The sequence below is a fragment of the Malaclemys terrapin genome, chromosome 10 (genome assembly GCF_027887155.1).
Source record: "Malaclemys terrapin pileata isolate rMalTer1 chromosome 10, rMalTer1.hap1, whole genome shotgun sequence".
NCBI classification, from domain to species: Eukaryota; Metazoa; Chordata; order Testudines; family Emydidae; genus Malaclemys; species Malaclemys terrapin.
The window spans coordinates 14675831-14699088 of record NC_071514.1 but is presented as its reverse complement, the minus strand read 5'-3'; the positions used below and the strand labels follow the sequence as shown (position 1 = coordinate 14699088).

General features: G+C 46.3%; 1 protein-coding gene across 1 annotated transcript; it reads left to right on the top strand.

Annotated features, from left to right (window-relative positions):
• Positions 1–453: 453 nt before the first annotated feature.
• DET1 (DET1 partner of COP1 E3 ubiquitin ligase) lies at positions 454–23258 on the top strand. The gene is made up of 5 exons (XM_054042681.1): positions 454–528; positions 905–2001; positions 11140–11330; positions 13672–13863; positions 18051–23258. The coding sequence occupies exons 2-5, from the start codon at positions 919–921 to the stop codon at positions 18238–18240; spliced, it is 1656 nt and encodes a 551-aa protein (XP_053898656.1). The 5' UTR covers positions 454–528; positions 905–918; the 3' UTR covers positions 18241–23258.

The following is a 23258-nucleotide window of genomic DNA, read 5'->3' as shown; positions in this document are numbered from 1 at the left end:
CCCCTCAGAGCCAGACTCCCCCCGGAGTCTGCCAGCAATGGCTGTAAGGCGAGGGGTCATGCTATGCGTACGGGAGGGACTGGGGCGGGCGCTGCACCCTGGGCAGGAAGGTGCCTGGCATGCCTGAGGGGCACAGCTGGCTCTTGGGGGGCAGGGAGGGGTGCGGTGAGTACAGCTCCCTACTGGGGTGAGGGGCGGTCCCCTGCACGGCTGGGGATGTGGGGCGCATCTCCCATGATGCCCGGCTGCCGTGGGTGCTATGGTCCCTGGCGGCTCTGAAGGGCCATGGTTCCCCCAGCCCCGCGGTGACTCCTCCGGCCGCCAGGGGCCACTGTCTGCGGCTCGGCGCCTACCTGACGCCTCGCCCCGCGGCCTCCGGAAGCACTTCCGGGCTGGCGCGGTACCCTCTTGCTCTCGTCACCAAGGCTGAGGCTGAGTCGTTAGCAGCGGCGCCTTGGCGGAAAGATGGCGGCGGCCATAGAGTGACCGGACGGCGGAGGCGTCGGGATCCCGCTGCGGCCCGGAGAGGTGAGGAGACGCGCGACGCCCACCAGCGCCTCGGCTCCCGCCGCCTCGCGCCCCTCCCGGGGGACCGCGGCCCTGCAGCGCCCCGGCGTCTGGAAACCGCAACCTCCGTCTGCCGGGGCGCCCAGGCCCCCCTAACTCCGTGAGCCTCCCACCCCCGGGCCCTGACACTGGGGCCGCCTCCGGGGGAGCCTCCCGCGCCCCCTCTTCTCAGCAGGCATCTCCAGAGCACCCCGCCTCTAGGGTCCCAGCTGTGTTACCCTTGCGGTGCCCCTGCTCCCCCAGGAGACCCTCTCCCATCTCTCCCCCCCACACACGGTCTGGTATAGGGTCGTGCTGCTCCCTGTCCACTACAGCGGCCTCTGTGTTTCCTTCCCAGGGAACGATGAAGTGATGGATCATGACGCTCCGACCATCAGGCCCCGCAGAATCCAGAACCAGAATGTCATCCACCGCCTGGAGCGCCGAAGGATCAGCTCTGGGAAGGCCGGCACCCACTGGCACCAGGTCCGGGTCTTCCACCAGAATGTCTTCCCCAACTTTACGGTGGTCAACGTTGAGAAGCCGCCCTGCTTCCTGCGCAAGTTCTCCCCCGACGGGCGCTACTTCATTGCTTTCTCCTCGGACCAGACCTCCCTGGAGATCTACGAGTATCAGGGCTGCCAGGCAGCAGAGGATCTCCTGCAGGGTTATGAGGGAGAGATCTTGGCCAATGGCAACGACCAAAGATCTGTCAACATCCGTGGGCGGCTCTTTGAACGTTTCTTCGTCTTGCTTCATATCACCAACGTGGCCTCCAATGGTGAGCACTTGAACCGCGAGTGCAGTTTGTTCACAGATGACTGTCGCTATGTAATTGTTGGCTCTGCTGCCTACCTGCCCGAGGAACCTCACCCCCCATTTTTTGAGGTTTATCGCAACAGTGAGTCGGTGACCCCTAATCCCAGGTCCCCTTTGGAGGACTATTCTCTGCATATCATAGATCTTCACACAGGTAGACTGTGTGACACAAGGACATTCAAATGTGACAAAGTCATCTTGTCTCACAACCAGGGCCTATACCTGTATAAGAATATCTTGGCTATTCTCTCCGTGCAGCAGCAGACTATTCATGTCTTTCAAGTGACACCTGAGGGCACATTCATTGATGTACGGACTATAGGTCGCTTCTGCTATGAGGATGATCTCCTGACCCTCTCCGCTGTCTATCCAGAAGTGCAGCGAGACACTCAGACAGGGATGGCAAACCCGTACAAAGAGCCCTTCATAAATTCTCTGAAACACAGACTGTTGGTGTACCTGTGGAGGAGGGCAGAGCAGGATGGAAGTGCGATGGCAAAAAGGAGGTTCTTCCAGTACTTTGATCAGTTGAGGCAGCTGCGCATGTGGAAAATGCAGCTGTTGGATGAGAGCCATCTGTTTATTAAATACACCAGTGAAGATGTGGTCACACTGCGGGTGACAGACCCTTCACAGGTAGGGCCTTTCCTCTTTGGGCAGCTTATTGCTTTGTTGAGGTTATTCCCATGCAGAAAAATAGTATAAGCTACATTTCTGGTCTAAGTGCTGATTTGGGTCTTTGAGTGTTGGGTAGAAATGTTCTGTTCTCCCAGTATATAATTTGGATCCTGTTGTGAGGGGCCTTGGTGGTATCTTTGATGGTATTTAGTAAGATTCTCCCTCTCACAATGTCAAAACTTAATAGAAATTAGAGAGAGAGAAGACCAATGTGGTTATACAATTTCATCTTCTTGCAAATGCAGGATTGTTTCCTATACTACACTTATTGGTGCTTTGCCAAGTCTGTTGTTGTTTGTATTTTAGTAATCAGGATCAGGGACCTATTATGCCTTGCATTGTACAAATACAGGCTACAAAATAGTCTCTGTCCTGATAAGCGTACAATCTGATTAGAATTGTAAATGTCCCAAGTGACAATATTTCTACTTCCGTTGGGACACTGTTCCACAGCTTACTGGAACTCATGATTGGGATTTGCTCCATAAAACTCATTCTACATTTTTCTTAATTTCTTCCAGTTATTCCTAATTATATCCTACTGCTACCCTACATATTGTAACCTTTTCTCATCTTTGGTATATATACCTTTCAGTTACCTGTAGAGAGTCATCCAGTCATTCCCCATCAGATGTCTTACACAAACTGTACAATTAGTTCTTTAATTTAGCTTCTTATTTCAACCCCTCCAGCCTGATGATCATTTTTTTCCTTTTCCCCACTCTCACCAGTTTATTTCTGTTGAAGGGTGCCCAGAACTAAACAGTGCTTCAGAGGCAGTCATGCCAGAGTAATATAAAGAAAGGACTGTTAACTTCCCTACTCTGTGGTCTACAGACTCTGCATGTGCCACCCCAAACTGACCTTTTTTTCTTGCCATATTGTATTGCATAGTTGGATCTCTAAGCTATTACTGTTTTCTAGATGCTTCTCTCCTATTAGGTATGTGTGTTTGAGTATTTTTTAGATGTAATAGCTGTCATTTTTCCAAGCTGAATCTCACTTTTTCTGCTTAAAGTTCTAGTCTCTCAAAGCCTCTTACTATCTTTCTGTCCTGGATGGTATTTGCAACACCCAATTATTCCTGGAAGAATTGTGCACCAAAAAATTAAGAATTCTGCACACGATATTTTAAAATTCTGTAAAATTCTGCCTATTTTATTTGTCAAAATAACAATATAACCAGTTTCAATTATTTTGGTAGTTTATTTCAAAATACCTGTCAGCAAGTATGTCTGTAACAATACAGACAACAAAAAAGATTCAGGAAATGGTTTTTGACAAATAGATTCCTTACTAGGCATATTAATACAGAACTCTGAGTAATAATTCATTTAAAGTACAATACAGAAATGTATTTCCCGCACCCCTCCAAAGCAGTGCAAAAGCTTTGGGAAGTTGGGGGTAACGAAGGAGCGGAGGGAGAGGGAAGTAATTGCTGGGAAGGAGCCTGGGACAGAATCTGGAGGGTTGTTGGGTGTGGGTTGGGCAAGTATGGAACAGGGTGTTTCTTTTGGAGGGGGGCAATTGTCTGGGAGTTGGGGAGCCTTCCCCATGCAGACCCTGGCTGACCCCTAGCCTCTCCCATTCAGTCAGGCACATCCGAACCTGTCCTTGTGTGTCCCTGCACCCCCACACCCCATTCAGCCAGGCATATCTGCAAATATGCCCGTGTGTCCCTGCACCCCCACTCTCCTCTTTCCCCATGTGGCCCTGCATCCTCAATCAGCTATGCATAGCTGCCCCATCTCCATGTGTCCCTGCACCCCCACTTCCCATTCACCTAGGCATAGCTGCCCTTATTCCCCCGTGGCCCTGGACCCCCATTCCCATTCAGTCCCTGGCTCAGTGTTGTCGCCCCACTAGCTCCTGTGCCCCTGCGTCCAATCTGTCTCCCCTCACTAGCTATTATGAACCCCAGTCTGCGTGACCCCTCCAGCAGCCCCATGTGCCCCACTCTCTGCCCCTCTCATCCCCCCCATTCCATGCCTCCTTACCTGGCCCTGCAGGCAGGGTGCTGTAAGGAAGACAGCATCTGCCCCCTCCCTCTCTACGGTTGGCTGCTCCAGCTCATGAGCCAGTTGCCCTCTCTTCTGGTGGGCAAAAGATGTAATTGTAGCGTGACCCCTCACATGACTTCCCTTTGCCTTCCTGTCGGAATCCATTATTTTGCGGGAGAGAAAAAAATCTGCTGGGGACATTAATTCTGTGCTTGTGCAGTGGTGCAGAATTCCCCCAATTTAGTATCATCTGCTATCTCTAACTAATATGTTGTTTACTCCCATTTCCAGGTTGGTAATGAAGTTAAATCAGACCAGCTCTAATGCCAATCTCTGTGGTAGATATCCCTTACCCCTCTGCCCGCACCATAACACAACATGTTTATCATTGCCTTTTTTTCCTAGAGATCTTCAGTTTTCAGTCCACGTGAGATTGGTCTGAGACTACTTTAAGTTTTTTAATCTACTTAATTCCTTTCATCTGCTTATTTTATAATTCTATTAAAGATGTCTGGCAAGAACTCTTTCTAAACTTGCAGTGCTGCTCATTGCTCACTGTTCTGGTTTCTCTGGAAGTTTTGTGACTCCCTCCCTGCCCCTCTCAATATTTGTCCCATTGTTTTTCAAGGGCTAGAACAGGGGTTGGCAACGTTAGGCACGCGGCTCGCCAGGGTAAGCACCCTGGCGGGCCTGGCCAGTTTTAGTTACCTGCTGACGCGGCAGGTTCGGCCGATCGCAGCCCCCACTCGCCGCGGTTCGCCGTTCCGGTCCAAAGGGGGCGGTGAGAAGTGGCGCGGGCGAGCAATGTGCTGGCCGCGGCTTCTCGCCGCCCCCATTGGCCCGGGACGGCGAACCGCGGCTAGTGGGGGCCGCGATCGGCCAAACCTGCGGATGGGGCAGGTAAATAAAACTGGCCTGGCCCGCCAGGGTGCTTACCCTGGCGAGCCGCGTGCCACAGGTTGCCGACCCCTGAGCTAGAAGTTGGAATGAATGGATGTTAGCTGTTCACTTTGAAGCTTTCTTTGTATGTTACTTCTTCCATTGTGCACATACATTAGTCTGCTGTAGAGTCACAAAGAATGTTAAATAAGTGGTTCTCAAAGCCAGTCTGCTGCTTGTTCAGGGAAAGCCCCTGGCAGGCCGGAACAGTTTGTTTACCTGCCCCATTCGCAGGTTCGGCTGATCGCGGCTCCCACTGGCCGTGGTTCACCGCTCCAGGCCAATGGGGGCTGCGGGAAGGCGGCCAGCACATCCCTCGGCCTGCGCCGCTTCCCGCAGCCCCCATTGGCCTGGAGCGGTGAACCTTGGCCAGTGGGAGCCACGATCGGCCGAACCTGCAGACGCGGCAGGTAAACAAACCGGCCCAGCCCGCCAGGGCTTTCCCTGAACAAGCAGCGGACCGGCTTTGAGAACCACTGTGTTAGATTGTGCGCACTGTTTATTATTGTAAAGTAGTTGAGGACTGAGTGTCTTTTGTAAAAGCAGCATTGAAATATTTGTCTAACAAATACATATAAACAACATGGATATTGCAAAGATATTAAACCTTTGTCCAAGTGGGTTGCAATTTGGGATGTTTTGGGGCCCACTTTACTGATCCTGGAGTCTTGAGCTCTGTCCAGTGGCCAAAAATATCATAAGCCTTCCTGATTAGGTGAATGCAACCAGTTCTCTTGGATCTGGACTTTGACAGGCATTTGTGGCTGGTCATTGCAATGCTTTCTAGACCAGTGTTTCTCAAACTGGGGCCGCCACTTGTGTAGGGAAAGCCCCTGGCGGGCCAGGCCGGTTTGTTTACCTGCCCCGTCTGCAGGTCCGGCTGATCGCGGCTCCCACAGGCTGCGGTTCGCTGCTCCAGGGCAATGGGAGCTGCTGGGAGCGGCACGGGCCAAGGGACATACTGGCTGCCGCTCCCAGCAATGTCCCTTGGCCCGTGCCGCTTCCCGCAGCCCCCATTGGCCTGGAGCAGCGAACCACGACCACTGGGAGCTGCGATCGGCCGGACCTGCGGACGCGGCAGGTAAACAAACTGGCCCGGCCCGCTAGGGGCTTTCCCTACACAAGTGGCAGCTCCAGTTTGAGAAACACTGCTCTAGACTGCTTCCATTTGAAGACCGCTTAGACTTCATAGCTGATGCAGATCGTGGCTGGCTTGAAGCCTCAGAGGCAGGTAGCGGACTGCACTGGTTACTCAGGAGATGAACTTAGCTTACCATTTGTTTCTGGGTCCACTTCCAGATATTTGATCTGTGAAGCTCTGTGTAAGTTCTGGCTATCTGATCAGCTGAGGCATTCAAGATAACTGGTTAATAGGTTCTAGATTTAAGCATCTGTGGCTTATGTGTAGGGCTCTCAGTTGTGGAAAGTCTTTCATTTACTTCTGTTTTGAGAGAGCCAGAGCTTATTGACAATTAGGTCCATCTCATCTCCTAGGTCAGTGTTTCCCGAACTAGGGCTGCCACTTGTTCAGGGAAAGCCGCTGGCAGGCTGGGCCGGTTTGTTTACCTGCCGTGTCCCTCGGCTCGCGCCACTTCCAGCAACTCCCATTGGCCTGGAGCAGTGAACCGCGGCCAGTGGGAGCCGTGATGGGCCGGACCTGTGGACGTGGCAGGTAAACTGGCCCAGCCCGCCAAGGGTTTTCGCTACACAAGGGGCGTCCCAAGTTTGGGAAACACTGTCCTAGGTTTTGCATAAGGAGGGGTTGGGTGGGTTGGTATTTAGGATATTGGGTTTTTTGGTGTGTTGAGAGGAAAAAGTTAAGGTTTTAATTTTTATTAAAACTCACAAAAGGTTGTTTTTCAAATGTTGTACATGAAGCTTGAGTTTTGATAAATACATTTATGCATCTAAATAAACAAGAAGTAATACAAAGTAAAGCAAAAATGGTCACGTTTTAGATCTGCCAACCTGGCCACAAGGTCCCTTCTTCATGCTCTGCCATTTCCAGTGCTCTTGGATGGTTTCTATTGCAGCTGTAGCAGGGTTCTATATTTAGTGAAAATTCTGTTCTTTCCTCTGCACTTGAGTCTAACCTTTCCTTTGTTTGTTTGATTATGCAGTGAGGCCTAAAATTATGATGCAGTTGAATATCTACATCTGGTTTCTTTTCTCCCCTTCCCCCCCCCCCACTTCTTGGTATCTGCGCTTTACATTGGCAGTGATATGACTAGATGATTTAGTAGGTTTTTTCCATTTCAATTGTCTGATTAACACAAGCACAAGTAGTGGGATCCTATATTGAAAGTATGGAAGATGAATTCTCAGGTAGTCAGATGGATCTAAACATGACGCGTTCTGTGGAAATACAGTGTTTTTCTAAATAGCTATGTGGTTACCTAACTTACGCCAAGTGTATAGCATAATGTCCCACCCAGGAACTACAAGTGGCTTTAAAATATTATTTGAGAAAAGTTTCTCTGGTTTAGCACATTTCATAGACCCGTAATTGGAGTAAATACAGAGATTCCCATAAAAGAAATACACCTCTGCCCCGATATAACACGAATTTGGATATAACGCGGTGAAGAAGTGCTCCGGAGGGCGGGGCTGCACGCTCCGGCGGATCAAAGCAAGTTGGATATAACGCAGTTTCACCTATAATGCGGTAAGATTTTTTTGGCTCCCAAGGATAGCGTTATATCGGGGTAGAGGTGTATCATACAATTGTAATTTTGCAGGGTGGATTTGATTTAAATCAAATTGATTTAAATCACTAGTCAAGAAGACTCGATTTAATCATGGATTTCTACATAAAAGTGCATTCTTGTTGGTTGTTATAACCTTAATACATACTCTTCACAACTCAGATAGATGTAGGTTTCATTTTTAGAAGGTACACACTATACATTTTTAAAGTGATTTATTTTGAAAACTTTTCAGATTAGTTTTACAGCTATATTAGAAAATGAATGATTGTTTGGTTATTTCATTTACCAAAGGTAATTGAAGCAGATATTTATGAAGTCATTGGGAGATGAACTATCTCCAATTCAACAGGTTACTCATTAATATATGGAGGATTTTCTTGCCATGCTGTATTAGGAGGAGCACATCACCAGACAGACATTTAAATTATTTTATGTAACTAAAACAACGTTATGTATGCTGGATTTTTTTTCTTCAACGGCAAACATATAATATTTTTAATAAAACAAGCGTAAATTTTTGAATTTAGTTAAACATTCACATTTTTTAAAATCAGGTTTATTTTTTGTTAAAATTGTTTTTAACTTAAATAGTTAAATGAAATATTTAAAAAAAATTAATCTACTGTGTCAGCCAGGTCAACATGAGAACCTTAAAATATTGGCTTCTGCAGCTAACTCAGTCGTCTTCATCTTCATTTTCCTATTTGTTCATAATCTGGAAAAGAAAAACAAGCTTTCCTGCTTTTTCAGATCCCAAATGATTTCTCAGTTTGGAATGAATTAGTCCAAAGGAAGAAATATTCTTTCTACGCCGGCAGAAGAAGCTACTGCTTTTAAAAGTGAGATTATCACTTCAACAGTCTCTGAATCCAAGTGCTTAAGTGACTTCCACCAGTTCACTGGTGTGACTTTCTTTAAAACATCATCAGCAAACATATATTGCTTGAAAGGTTCTTATTCCCAAACTGGGTCTCTTTTACGGCCTGCTGCCATTATAGGTTTTCCCTTCTAGTGAGAGAATGGTGTGGTAGATCTCCAATCAATCAAGGCTACACTCAGAAAGACCTCAAGACTTCTGGAATATGCTGCTCAGCCAGTTTCACTTTTGTTTCTACTGCTTGTCCCTCCCTTCTCACATTTATCTCCAGACGACTTCTTGTCCAGATCTATTCCGCCCCCAACAATCTTCTATTCGTTGAACTTTTTGAAACTTTGTACTTTTAGAGAGAGGTAAGGAAGTGACTCTGTACACAAATTCACAGAGGGACAATAGGGTTGAGGTCTGTTATTTCTCACCTCTATATATTATGTATTTTAAAACATTTTTGCTGTTAACAAGCATATTATCGCTGGAGATACAAATCCACAGTTTGAGAACTGCAAAACTAAGCATCTCTGATGGTATCTTCTAGACTGAGCGCCATTTGATAGATAGAAAGATTAACCTAAATAATCTATACAGAAGCCCCTGGAATCCCATAAAATTGGTTCCCTAATCCATGAACTATTGGAACTCATTTACAAAACTTTTCTTAAACATTACATTAATATATTGGCTCATACTATAGAATTAGAATTTATAATCCCTATTCCATGATGAGAGATCTTTGAGCTATAATGTATCTTAATTAAAACTATCTTTAGATGGGCTTTTTCCTCAAAAAGCATTTTATCAAAAAAATGCGATTTTTTTTTTTTTTTTTTTAAATCATTGATTTTTATCCACCCTGTAATTTTGCAATCTTTAAAGTGGTAAATATTTGTACAGGAATGAGTCAAGGGTAGTCAAGCCCTTCTTCTTCTCCTTCCCTCTGCACTTCAATCCTATAGCCCAGAAGGACTTTTTTTTTTTTTTTCAGGAGGTGGTGATTTAGTTAATAGCTCAGGTGATTGGGAGTAATATGTGGGTATTTGGCAACTATCCGTTTCCCCCATTTTCTGAATAGTCTAAGTACAATGTGTCAGTAACAGCTCCCTTGAGAGAGAAAACTGGATAGCGCAGACCAACTTCTCCCAAACCAACACAACTCTGTAACAAGCCATGGGCTCGATATAGTGATAATCCAGACTCCGCCCCATTTTGAGAGACCCATCTGAGTTCTTCACTCCTTCTTCTTCTCCCCAGCCCACAAATTATCCTATAGGGTGAAGTCTTGAGGTGCGTCTGCAGCTGGGTTTCTTTTTGTAAAACGAGGCCAGTCTTGCTTTGTGAGTATATCAAGGTGGAGTCTATAGTCTGTAAGCATCTAATATAAATGGAAATCCCAAGGTCTGAGTTCATCAGGATTTACAAAGGTGCTACTCTGTTGCTATATGTTGTTAGAGGTCATGCATGTGACTCTTATCTGGGTTTGGGCCAGGGGTGGCCAAACTGGCTCGTGAGCTACATGCAGCTCTTTTACCATTAAAGTGCAGCTTGCAGAGCCCACTATGCCTCCCCATTCTTCACCTACCAGACGGGGAGGAGAGGAAGCTCAGGACCTCTGCCTTGCAGTGGGATGGTGCGGGAGGGGCTTCTGTCCAGTAGAGGGTGGGTCTTGGGGCTTCAGCCCTCCAGGGCACAGCTGCCAGGGCTCGGGCCTTCTTCAGGAGCAGGGCTGAAGCCCCAACCCCTGGCTCCCAGCAGGTGTGCCCTGGCTCTTGAACTTCTGAGGATTGAAGATTGTTGTATGTGGCTCGGCAGGCCAGTAAGTTTGGACACCCCTGGTTTGGGAGTTAGTGTCTGTAGTGATTGAGTAACCTTATCGAGGGAAAAAATTACTGCAGAAGTACCTGAGTCATGTTTTGGATTTACAATTGCAATGGCACCTGGAAATTCTTGGATAAGACTGTCAGTATTAAAAAGAAATAGTTATTGTATTTCAGGCTTTCATTTCTACACCAGCATGGTACCTGGAGGGCAAAACTTTTGCAGGCAATGTTGGAACACAATGCACTAAAAATATCTCATCTCTGCATGCTGGAAATATTAAGAGTGGGGGAAAACAATAAATGCCAAAAAAAAAAAAAAAAGCTCTCAGCTCTTTACATACAGGAAAAATAATTTGTTGCCAGCCAGCACCTGGTTTAAAATCACTTCCCCAGCAGGAAAGAAAATTAAATCTGCCACTTTAAAAAACATTTTATATTTGGTGGGGAGTGAGGAAGAGAAAACAGAAATATTGACGTCCAGTTTGAAATGAAAAATTGAAAGCGTGTTTAGTTCCCTTCATAAATAATTACACTGTAGTGAATAGGCTGGATAATCTGGTACCCTCTGAGGTATTTGAATAGCATAATGAATTTGTATAGTGAATGTGAGATTCTCCTACATTGCAGAGCAATCATGGGTAGTCTTTTGTGTGTGTGCTGTGTGTATCGGGGGGGGGGAGGGATTCCCAACTAATACAGACCTTGTATTGTCTGTCTGCACTCTGTTGGAAAACCACTAACTCTGCTCCTCTCTGCAGCCTTCATTCTTTGTTGTGTACAACATGGTGACCACAGAGGTTATTGCTGTGTTCGAGAACACTTCGGATGAGCTGCTGGAGCTCTTTGAGAACTTCTGTGACCTCTTCAGGAATGCCACCCTGCACAGCGAGGCTGTCCAATTTCCCTGCTCGGCTTCCAGTAACAACTTTGCCAGACAGATCCAGCGCCGGTGAGCCATTCGGAGCATGCCTTATACCATATAGGTACATGCTCAACACTGCCAGCCAAAGGCCAGTATCAAATAGCTGTGACAACCTTGAGAAACATAGCTCTTTAGTGACTGACTGGTGTAATGAGTCCATTCTGAACATGGCACATCTCACCACAGCCTTATGGTTCTGAAATCTGCTGAACACTCAAGGCTGAGGCAGGGTACACCTGGTTCTGTATTCCACATTCACTGTCTTGTTTGGTCTTCCATGCAAATGGTAGACCAAGGCTAGAAAGTATACAGTGACAATCTAAGCATCCAACCCTAGGGGGGAGAGATTTCTGAGGGAAGAATGCTGCCAGCATACCTTGTATGCTGTGACTTCCTCTGAGGCTGTTTAAGTGATGCTCTCTGAGTATTAGGACCCAAAGCTAGGATTTGTTAAACCCAAAATGTCACCAAATTTGGGATTTATTTTGCCAGACAGGTTTCCCCAAATGTAATATGAATAAAACTCTGTTTGTGGCATTTTCTACAATTTCAGCAAAAAGTATGCTGTTCCTTTTTTCAGTTGGACCTTCCTTTCCTGTGTGAAAGTAAAACTGACCAATCTAATGTCACAGTGAAAGTGGAGTGAGATATAAAAGTAAACAAGGCTTCTAAAATTCTTTTAAACAGACTAAAGTCATGTTAGTAATGCAGGTGGTGATGTTTCTAAAATGTGGTCCTAGGAATATGTGGTGACATACCCAAGTGTGCCAGAGCCTCTTGTACTTCCCACAACTAATTTTACTTCAGCATAACTATGTAGTGACCATTTCTGCCATTGCTTATAGGGGAGACTTCTGTTGATTCAAGCTGTTGAATCCATGCAAGTGAAGGAGACTTAGTCGTCCTGTATATTTCCATAACTCCCACTGGGGATTCCCTACTGCGTGTGAGGGACAGAACTTAATGCAAATATATGAAGTGCTGCTCTTGTTTTGTAGCTGAAATCAGAGGCAAGAACCTCTTCAGCCTTCTGGTTGGTGGTGGAGCCTATAATGGGGCTGGTGATGGGGTGGTAGGGTGCTTGTTAGATAAGTAAACACAATAGACCCTTGCCCTGAGAGTTTACAGTCCAATATAAACTGTTCCTGATAAGTGGCTCTTATACCGCTGGTCTCATAAAAGTTGGATCTCGCCAACAGAAAGCTCAGATTCTGCTTACTAACTTGTAAAGAAGAAAAACTCCAATGCAGATAAATCTTTTCACCGGAAAGAATGTTTCAGACTGTGCTGAGCTAAACAGCTGCAGGCTTCTCTTCGAGGTTGTTCTTCTACAGTTTCTTCCCTTTGTGCCAGGGGTCGGCAACGTTTGACACGTGGCTCGCCAGGGTAAGCACCCTGGCGGGCCGGGCCAGTTTTATTTACCTGCTGACGCGGCAGGTTCGGCCGATCGCGGCCCCCACTGGCCGCGGTTCGCTGTCCTGGGCCAATGGGGGCGGCGGGAAGCGGCGCGGGCGAGCGATGTGCTGGCCGCAGCTTCCCGCTGCCCCCATTGGCCCGGGATAGTGAACCGCGGCCAGTGGGGGCCGCGATCGGCCGAACCTGCCGCGTCAGCAGGTAAATAAAACTGGCCCGGCCCGCCAGGGTGCTCACCCTGGCGAGCCGCTTGCCAAACGTTGCCAACCCCTGCTTTATGCAATCAAAACGTAATGGTTGGGGAGAGATGGATTCCCAAGTCCTCCTTCAACCTCAGGAATTCAGCTGTTAATAGCACAACCTTCAGGCTTCACTGACAATGTTTACAATCTTTGCAGTAAAACCTGGATTGATTGATTAAGCTGCTACTCCATCTCTCCCCATTTCTGATCCTGTACATTTCCAGTACTGCAGGGCAGCTGTAGCCAGATCTTGTGGAATGACAAGTTCCTATCCACTTGTCAGTCCATAGTTCCAAAACAGAATAGGAATACTGATTGATTGTGGAGCAGGTAAAAGGTCACCAGAATTGAGACTGATGGTGTATTAGATGAATTATAACTTCTGAACTTAGTAGTACACCTCTACCCCAATATAACGCTGTTCTCGGGAGCCAAAAAATCTTACCGCGTTATAGGTGAAACCGCGTTATATTGAACTTTCTTTGATCCGTCGGAGCACGCAGCCCCGCCCCTCCGGAGCGCTGCTTTACCGTGTTATAGCCGAATTCGTGTTATATCGGGTTGCGTTATATCGGGGTAGAGGTGTACTAGTTTTTTAAACTGCTGCTGTTTTGATTTTTGTTATCTCTATCCTTTTTGAACACGAATATATCTACATTGTGCCATTTCCCTGTGCGCTTTGCAAATAAAATCTGTCCCTTTGTGTGTTCCAGGTTTAAGGACACTATTGTGAATGCAAAGTATGGAGGGCACACAGAGGCTGTGCGGAGGCTGCTGGGTCAGCTCCCAATCAGCGCTCAGTCTTACAGCGGCAGTCCTTACCTTGACCTCTCCCTCTTCAGTTATGATGACAAGTGGGTGTCAGTCATGGAACGGCCAAAGACGTGTGGAGATCACCCCATCAGGTATGAAGAAGAGTCAGAAAATTGCACATGGCTAGGACTGAATGCGTGTTTCTCAGAAATGTACATGTGTCTCGACTGTGTCTCAGACTGAAGTGTACATATAGGGATGTTTCCCTTTTCTCCTCCTCTGTCCCATTCCAGCAGAGTCCTTGTTTAGATTATTCCGAAGAGACCAGTAAATTAGGAAGCTCTGTCTTTCCTCTCCTATGGACTGTGCCTATTTTACATATGCACATTTACATTTGGCTCTTTCAAAAGTGGAGTTGAAGCGCATTGGTCATGTTGAGAGGCAGAAATGGGTAGTGAAACTTTAACATCCTTTTATATGAACATTAAATTCCCCCTCTTCTCAGACTCCAGCCTTTTGCTATATGACAGCCAGCATGCTATGGTTGCAATGTATGAGTCTGCTTTGCCACGGCAAGAAAATGCTTGTTTTGGGAGGTGGGGCTGGCCAGCACTTATACAAGTCTGATTTGTTTAAATGTCTTCATATGTTATATGTTACCCATAACATTCACAGCGCTGGTTTGACTGTCTTCATACTCCGTTGTCTGTAACGCACACTGAGAAACTTAGAAACCAAAGTCATCTTTCACTATGAACTTTATTCCTCTTCATTTAACAAACACTGGAGTCTGTGGTCCCCTTTTCCCTATCGTCTCTTGTGTTTCTCATGATTTGGAAACCTATAATGCATAAGAAACTTGCTTGCACAGCAGAACCTTTGGTCAGACCTAAAGGCCATTCTGCTTATTTCTGTCTGTGCCCTATTAACAGGAATATGCCTAACCTTGAAAGTAGGGAGGTTTGCAATGCTCCTTGCAGACTAAAGGGGAGCTTGCACATTTCTATCTTGGGCGTGCACAAATTGTTTCTGTTTATTGGCCACAGCAATGGATTTCAAGAATAGCTGTTTGGATTCTGGCACTGGATTTCCCCCACCAGATTCAAAACGTTTTAAGGAAGATCATACTTTGGGCCTAAATGTGCTGAGTGTCCCAAGGCAGAAAACTGCACAGCTCTTAGTGCCTGAAGAGCGAAATAAATCCTACATTTTGTGAACAGAGAGAGAGAGATCAAAGAGTTAATACTGCGCTCGGTGACTGCCCTGATGTCAGTGTTTTGATCTGCCCAGAGAGATGGGGAAACTGGTCGCAACCACCAACTTTATTGCTGTCCACGGTATTCCCTCCTGCACCATGCACACTATACCTGCCTAAGATTTGGGAACTTCTGACCATTCATACACACACAATCCCCAAATCATAGCTATTTAATTGATTTCCCATGTACGGTTTGGTTTGAACTCACTCTGTACAGTCTGCAGAAAAATATCTGCTTCTTTTCCTGTCGCTGTACTTGATGTTCAGACATCTCACTGGGTGGTGTTTGTCTGCATCTGCCAACCTTTTTGCAGCTGCTACAGACAAAAGGGAGTAGGACTGCAGACATTTGCTGTGGTCACGTCTTCTGTAGTAAACAAAGCAAACTACCACCTTCCCTCTCTCCCCTGAGTAGACGTGTAGCTTTGCGCTTTAGAAGCTCAGGTTATAAAATGCCAGAGTCAATCAGGACTTGAATAGGGGTTTGGAGCTGTGGGGGGCTCCTGTTTCCTAGCTGCCTGCTTATAGTATGCAGGGCAATTCAGCCGCAGAAGTAACCCTTAACCCTTCAACAGCTAGAAAAGTGCTGCCCTGTTTCTCTCACACAAGACCATGATTAATAAGATACAACAGTGGCCCATCATGCAGAAAACGGTTTTGAAATAAAGATGCATTAGCTTTATTTTCTCATTACTGGTAATGTAGGATTTATAGTGACAGTTCCATGCACCTGGCATTGGCACAGAGCCCATCAGCAGCCCAAGGTACACTCAATCTATATTTTATTTTATTTTTGAGGTCCGGTAGTTGTGTCCTGCACCATCTCGGCACCCACTCATGCTGCCTTTAGCTTAACTCCTCCCCACTCTTAGTTTTATTGTCTCTCTTCCCCTGGAAGGCTGCAGCAGTCCTCTCTCTCAGCTGCTGGAGTGGTTAACATCCTGCTTCCTGGCCTCTTTGCTGATGGAATGGCTTCAGGGCCTTTTCCCCAATATCTGTTTACAAGAGGCTTGGCAGCAAACTCACAGCAGGGAACTATAAAGCTTGTGAGGGAGATGCATGGGCTGCCAAATCCTTAACACAGCAACTCCTGTGTTAAGGGTTAAAGCTTTTAAATCTAAAGGGTTAATAAGGAGCCTACTTAAAGAAGTGGTCTGCAGATAAATTTACCATTTCTGTACAATTTGAAAAGGCTGGTCTTGTTGTTTTTATTGACACAAGGTCTTCTATTTCAGTGCCTAGTTTATCCACAGAGTGAGAGTCCATGGAAATGGCCTCTGATTGCAGAGCACTTTTTAAAAATACCAACCCGAGCACATCTTTGAGATTACCTGAGATTACAGGGAGCTCATCTTGAGTGTGTTTAAATTACATTGAATTGTGGAGAGAGTAGCAGCCCACAGGCCATGTTTTAGTTAGAAACCAACCCCCCACATGCCTAGTTCTGTGTAGGAGGGAGCTTTTTGGAAAGCCAACTACTAAGATTGTAGCTCTTTTGCTTCATTCTTATGTGTAATTGGCAGGCCGGTTGGTTGGCACTCTTATTCGGGTGAGGAGTGAGATTGGAGAGGAGAATGGCATGCTAGAAAAATGCAAGGAATTTAGCAAGCTGCATTATCAAAACCTGGAGGGTGTCTGATATTGAAAGAATCTGTCTGGAGCCATTGCTGCCAGCCTAAGAGCTGTGAGTGTATCAGGCTAGCAGGTGGTGTTGGGAAGAATGTGCTCTGATACAAAAGCAATTTTGAGCTGAAACCAGAGGCAAATGCAAACAACCAAAAGCTACAAGGCAGGAAGGCAATGGAGACGGATAGGAACAGAATGACCATCACAAGTCTGTGCTCGGAAAAAGGTCCTTATCGCGGAACCAACTTCGGGGCCAGTGCTGATGGATTTGTGTAATAACAGGAGGCCATTTGGTTTTCAAATTATCTGAAGAACCCACCGAAGTATTGGGTGGAAGGTGAAGTTGCAGAGATCCTTGTGTTCTCCTAGAGATGTAAGAGGCGCAGCTTGAAACAGCATAACTCTTGGACATGGAGAGGAGTTCCTCCAGAACACAGGAAAGATCAAACAAACAAAGGAGTGCTAGGCAGAACTCCCTTTAGAGGCAGCCAACACTGCTCTGCTTATGGGTCAGAAAGTCAGTGAAGAGCAATGTCCACTTCTTACCTGAGCCACATTGTAGAGCACTCCAGGTTTGGGGAGCAAGGGTCCAATCTGAGTCTCAGAGGTGGATCTCTGCATGGTAGTACATTGGGTGATTTCTTTCCCTTTCCAGATCATCCAGATTTGCTGTGATCACTGCATTTGGCCATTAAGCGACTTTCTCCTAGACTCTTGCAGTGACAGTTTTCACTGGAAATCAGCAAGTGACTGTGAAGTCTGGCTGTAAAGTAGTGTAAGGCACCCTAGAGCAAAGTCAAGTCCGGTAGTTCTCTTACATCTTCTGAATGGGGACACAGCGAGGGGACATGATGTGTGAGTAACCAAGTCACATAGCAGCAGTGTGGTGTTGTGAAGTCTTTTTGGTAGAACGGGAGACACACAATGCATTCTCACAGTTAGAGAGTGAAGGCTGTTGTTTAAAAGTTACTAAAAGGAATGGGTCTGTATTCTCATTTTCTCATATGTAACTCCCATTATGACTATGGGATATGTTTGCATCAGTGGGATGGTAGGGAGCCAGTATGTATTTTATTAGGGATAAAGCCTTTTGCTTCTAACTGTGGATCCAGAAGTCAGAGCCCGCAAGAATGAAATACAGCCTTTTGCAAGAGGCTTCTCTCATTTACGGCACTAAAATGAGTTAAAATGTTAGAGATTAAAAACTTCTACCCAGGAAGGGACTTTCCCTACGTGACCTTCCCATCATTTGTATTGCTTAGTCAATGCTACGTATTGGCCTGTGCAGGCTGAGTCTGTCGCGCCATCTTGCCAGCATTCTTTTGGGTAAATTCCAGGGATGGAATAAGGAGTAGTCATCAGTGGCACCAGTCCCTTTTCATGCAGAGTTCAAGATGGCAAAACCAGTGAGCAGGAATAGACCTAATCAGCATTCTCTGTTTCTCTTCCTTACAGATTTTATGCCCGGGATTCTGGCCTTCTGAAGTTTGAAATCCAAGCAGGACTCTTGGGCCGACCCATCAATCACACAGTACGACGCCTGGTTGCATTCACCTTTCACCCCTTTGAGCCCTTTGCCATCTCGGTGCAGCGGACTAATGCAGAATATGTTGTTAATTTCCACATGAGGCACAGCTGCACATAGTACAATCCTGGGCTGGGGCAGCTGTTGCCATCATGGACACACCAAAGCCGGACACTCATGCCTTCTAGGAAACCAAACCATTGCTCACCTACAGAACCTGACCTGGAAGCCCTAACCAACCAGCATTGTTCCCCAGCGTCTGCAGCTGGCACTCGCAAGCCATTGAAAGAGAATCCCGTTGTGCTTCTAAAGAAGCCATCTTGATTGGAGATTAGTCTTATGATAATTTCTTTCTATAGATATCCAGTTCATATTGCCAAAGCCCCTTGTTGCATTAAACCCTGTCTTTTCCCACACCTATTGGTGAACAAAATGTAGCTGAGAAACCTTGCCTGTTTCTCCAAGGAGTGTCTTCTTTTCTCTCGCTTTGTCTGTTTTGTGATAGGAAAGGCAGAGTTCACAAACACTCCTTCTATACCGGTGCCCTTCTACTTAGTCAAGACGAGTAGCCCATCTTACAGAGTAGGACTAGAAGCTATGGTGGTGGGGTTTTTTTTATTTGTACCTTTACTGTTATGAGGAAACGAAACTAGTTCTTGTGACTCTCACAGTGCACTCAAGCCACATCAATATGCAAGGCATTAGGGGAGAAAGGTCTCTGTTAGTGGGATGGTCTAGTAGTTAGAGCAGGTCACTGGAATCAGAGGAGATGATTTCTGTTCCTGACTCTTAAGCAAGTCACTTAATCTTTGTGTCTTAGTTTCCAACCGGCAAATGAGGATGTGACTGAGCCACTTTCTGTAAGCACTTTGAGCCCCTCAGATGAAAGGTGGCAAGTACCAAGGAAGGGAAACCAGAACAGCTGACTGCATGCCTAACGTGTGAGCTAGGCTGTAGGGTGGGAAGATGGGTAGCTAGCAGCAGGAATGCATGAGAGAGGCTTGGAACTTGAGAGCAGTTTGCCCTTTGGTACCTCGGTTAGGGAAAAGAGCTGCATGGACCGGGAATGTGTCCCCAGGGGTAGGTGTCATCCTCTTCCCTCATCCTGCTTCTGCTGACAGGGTGGGAAAGAGCCAGCCCTAGTCTCTGGTGCATGCCAGGTACATGAATGTGCAGAATGTCTGACTTGTGGCATCCTTGTCTTTCCCATTGCTACTATGTGATTCCTCAGACTGTAAGATTATAGTCACCAGGGGATAACAGGGTTAGACCTGAGAGAGATGATTCCAGAATGTCTGCATCTGTTTGGCACTGGAATGTCACGGTGCTTGCCTTTCCCCTGATGTTAGAGGACAGCTAGGCTGGATTTTGCACTGGGAGAAGGGGAGACTTGGATTCATGTGTATTGCTGGGAGCTTGTAGCTGAAGGTCTGACTTTGCTGACTTACTGCTGCCTGTCCTCTCCTGCTTCACACCCTGTGAGAACTGGGGGCGAGGTGGCAAGGGGTGCCAATGGGTGACTGTCTGGGATTGAAGCACAGCTTGCTGGTCTATCGCTGTACGCGTGAAGCAAGATTGACTTCTACGTTGTCTGAGATGTCTGCAAAATGAGCTGCTAGACTTGAATCCAGAAGATGTGCACCTTAATGCCTCTGGGTCTGAGCTTGTGCAGGCTTATATAAATGCTGGCCCTGCTTTGATCTGAAGATCACTTCATTGTTGGCTGCCTTTGTACTACAAGGTAGCACATGGGCTTTCTCGAAACTTGTGCATACCAAAAATGTGCATGTTGCGAGGGAATGTTGTCATCTTAGGCAAACACAAGGCTGGTGAAAGGTGCTGGATTGACACTGGAAACCGCTGTTCTCTGATGCACATGATGGGCCATGACAGGGCACTGTCCTTGAGGGCGCCCCCCTCGAAGGAAAGCCCTTCAGACTAAAAGCCCATTCATATCTGCTGAAGGTACTAAAAAGGGGGCCAGTTGTGAGTAATATGTTGTGGCCACTTGTCTGCTCAGAAAGTCCTGAGGTCACAAGCTCATCTCAGACATCACTGAATAGCCATCAGATAATCTTATTTTTGTCACTATTGACCTGGGCACGGTTTGGATACCTCACCTAGATGTGACAGGCTCCACATCCCACCCTAGATTCCTTGAACCATCCTGTCCTTTGGATGTTTACAGCCCTCAGTGTAGTTCTTTTGCTCTATCTTCCTTTCTTCTGTCCTCCCAAACATAGCCCCATCTCAACACTATAAAGCAGTTTTTGTATAAGGATCTCAAAGCACTCTTACAAAGGTATTGCTGCCATTTTGCAGATGGTGAAATTGAGACTCAGATGAAATAATTCATATGACCTTGTGTAAACTGAGTATAGACTTGACTTCCAGTTCTAACCAGTAGCCCATCTGCATCTATGCAGGATTGCTAAGGGCTTTCAAAGCCTGGCTATGGAAAATGTAGTCCTAGGGCAAGAATATATATTTCTTTGTCTTCTTTCCCAGGGTATTTGTGCTGATGGGAAGTTTCTCGGGGCTGTAACAAATGACTTCAGGTTGGGAGGCCACTTGCTGGGGGAGGTGTCAGGACATGCATGCAGTAGTGCCTCATTCCTCTCCAGCCCAGAACACTATTTTATGGTTTTAGACTCTTTCACCTACAATCTGATTCTCAAACTCTTTCTATTAAAGCTCCGAGCAGGGAGTCTTCGCACATTGTCTTCTCGATAAAATGCACTGTAGCTGATAGATAACTGAGTTATCTGCTTTCTCGCACCAAAAGTTCACTCTTCATTACCCTTTTCCATTGTTAATGTATCTTTCTGTCTTTCCCAGAAGTTCTCAGCAGTTCCCATTAACTCCTTGATGCCACAAGCTAGCGGTCCCTCTTCCTGGAGCTCCAGATGGGGTGGAGCAGTGCTTCAGAATATCTCAGCTTTCAGTTGATACCGTTTCCTTTAAGTGGTATAAGTCAGTGGTTCTCAGACTAAGGCCGCCGCTTGTTCAGGGAAAGCCCCTGGCAGGCCGGGCTGGTTTGTTTACCTGCCGTGTCCCTCGGCCCGCGCTGTTTCTTGCAGCCCCCATTGGCCTGGAGTGGCGAACTGCGGCCCGTGGGAGCCATGATCGGCCGAACCTGCGGAGGTGGCAGGTAAACAAACTGGCCCAGCCCGCCAGGGTTTCGCCCTGAACAAGCGGCAGCCCTAATTTGAGAACCACTGGTATAAGTAACAACCATCTTCATAACTCTGCCACTAAGATGTGTAATCTCAGGCAAGTCACTTCCCCTCCCTCTGTTTCCTTATCTGTAAAAGGAGGTGATGTGGCCTCACTTTTGTAAAGCACTTTCAGTTCTGTGGATGAAAAGTACCAGATAAGTGCTAAATATTGTTTTAATGTGTTTCTGGAGGCACAGATTGATGGTTGTGAGGGGTGTGAACTGCACTGGTGCAGCACTGTAGATCCTGTGGCTGCTACATTTTGTATCTACAGTGAAGGATTAATGTTACCACAGGAGTGTGTTGAAAGAAAAGCCTGTCTCATTCTCATGCTTGACATTTTGATTCTTTTATTTAAGAAACAAGAAGTAAGGGAATAGGGGTAGGACATATATTTTCTACCTAATATTTTTACTAGGTTAGGATGAGAACTTGTTAGCAACACAAGATAAATACCAGAATAAACAAGAACTTGTTTCATGAGTCTGACTTGTATCCTCTTTCCAAGATCTCCTATCAGATATCAGTGGTAACTTAAATCCTTTCATTAAGAAAAAACAGGGTGCATTTGTCTTGAGGAGTCATGACCTATATGTGTAGGAGGGTCTGCATAAAGTCTAGGTTATTAATTCATTATGCTGAAGTTTCACCTTAGAGCTGTTAAGATGCTCCTATGGACTCATTTGTATGGACAATGCTGTGAGCTAATGGCAAAGGTGGGACGCACTCCTCTCTCCCACTTTGGTGTTCAAGTTGCCAGCCCCACTTGTGAACATAGACTTTTTCCTTCTGCCTGTCCCTAGGGCCTCATCCTATGGCTATTTTATCTCCTCTCCCTGAGACATTAACATGAAAGTTAAGCCAATGTGGGTGGCTTTGCAGGGCTGTCACCAACACTTTTTAGTGTGGGTCAAAAATACTGGTGGGTTTTGTTTTGATTTATGCATTTTTTTTTTTTTTTTACACTGCATGGTCCTCCCAGGTGAAATGTTCCTCTGCTAGCTTGAACAGTGGCTGCCAGTGCACATACGGGTCCGATCTGAGGCTCCATGCCTTTGGATTTCTCGCTGCTCTGCTGCACTGGGTACTCAATAGCAACACTGTGTGTGTGTGCACCTCCATACTTGGTCTCAAGCAGAGCACCGGAGAGGCCGATATCTTCACTTCCTGAGCCCTTTCCCTCTATTGTGTGTCGGGTTCTTTATTCTACAGCTTCGCTTGAGCTTTGTGTCAGAATGACCCCACAGAAGCCCTTTGGCACTGAGCACTCCTCAATTCAGTTCAGTTCTGAACTAACTGGCAGGGAAACTCGTGCCTTGAAAAGACTGTGTGTTGGTTAACAATGGATCGACTTTATGCTTTCTGTGACTTTAGCCATCTTTGATCTGGCAGTCAATCAAAATAAGATTGGGTCAGTTGTGTGAGGATTATATATAGCTGTATTAAGTGACCAGCTACAGAAGTCATTGTGGGCTCAAAAATGCAACCTTCTGTACATCTGTGTATTCATCTAAAGGTAGATCCCTTCTCGAGCCTCCTTTCAGTTAACCTTGAAGCAGTGACTTCCTCTCCACCATTTCTGCCCTCTTCCTTGGCTTTGTTCCCTTGCAGTTCCAGTGTAATTATGGGAGCGTCCTTTTGTTCACATGCTCTCCAGTGTATCTGGTAGGCTTGTTTAGGACTTTTCTGACACGGGGGGGAAAAACAGGTTTGTGACTTTCTGCAACTTTTTTTCCGGTCTTTCCTGTCTCTTCTCTTCCACCACCCCCTTTTATGGGAACCATTTCAACCCTGGGGGAAAGGGGGTGAAGTCACTGAGGTCTAGTAAAACCGGGATTGCTTCTGTTATATGTTTTTTCTAATTTAGAAGAGTGAATGTAGAAGATGTTTTGTAATCAATAAATCATGTGCAAAGTGTGA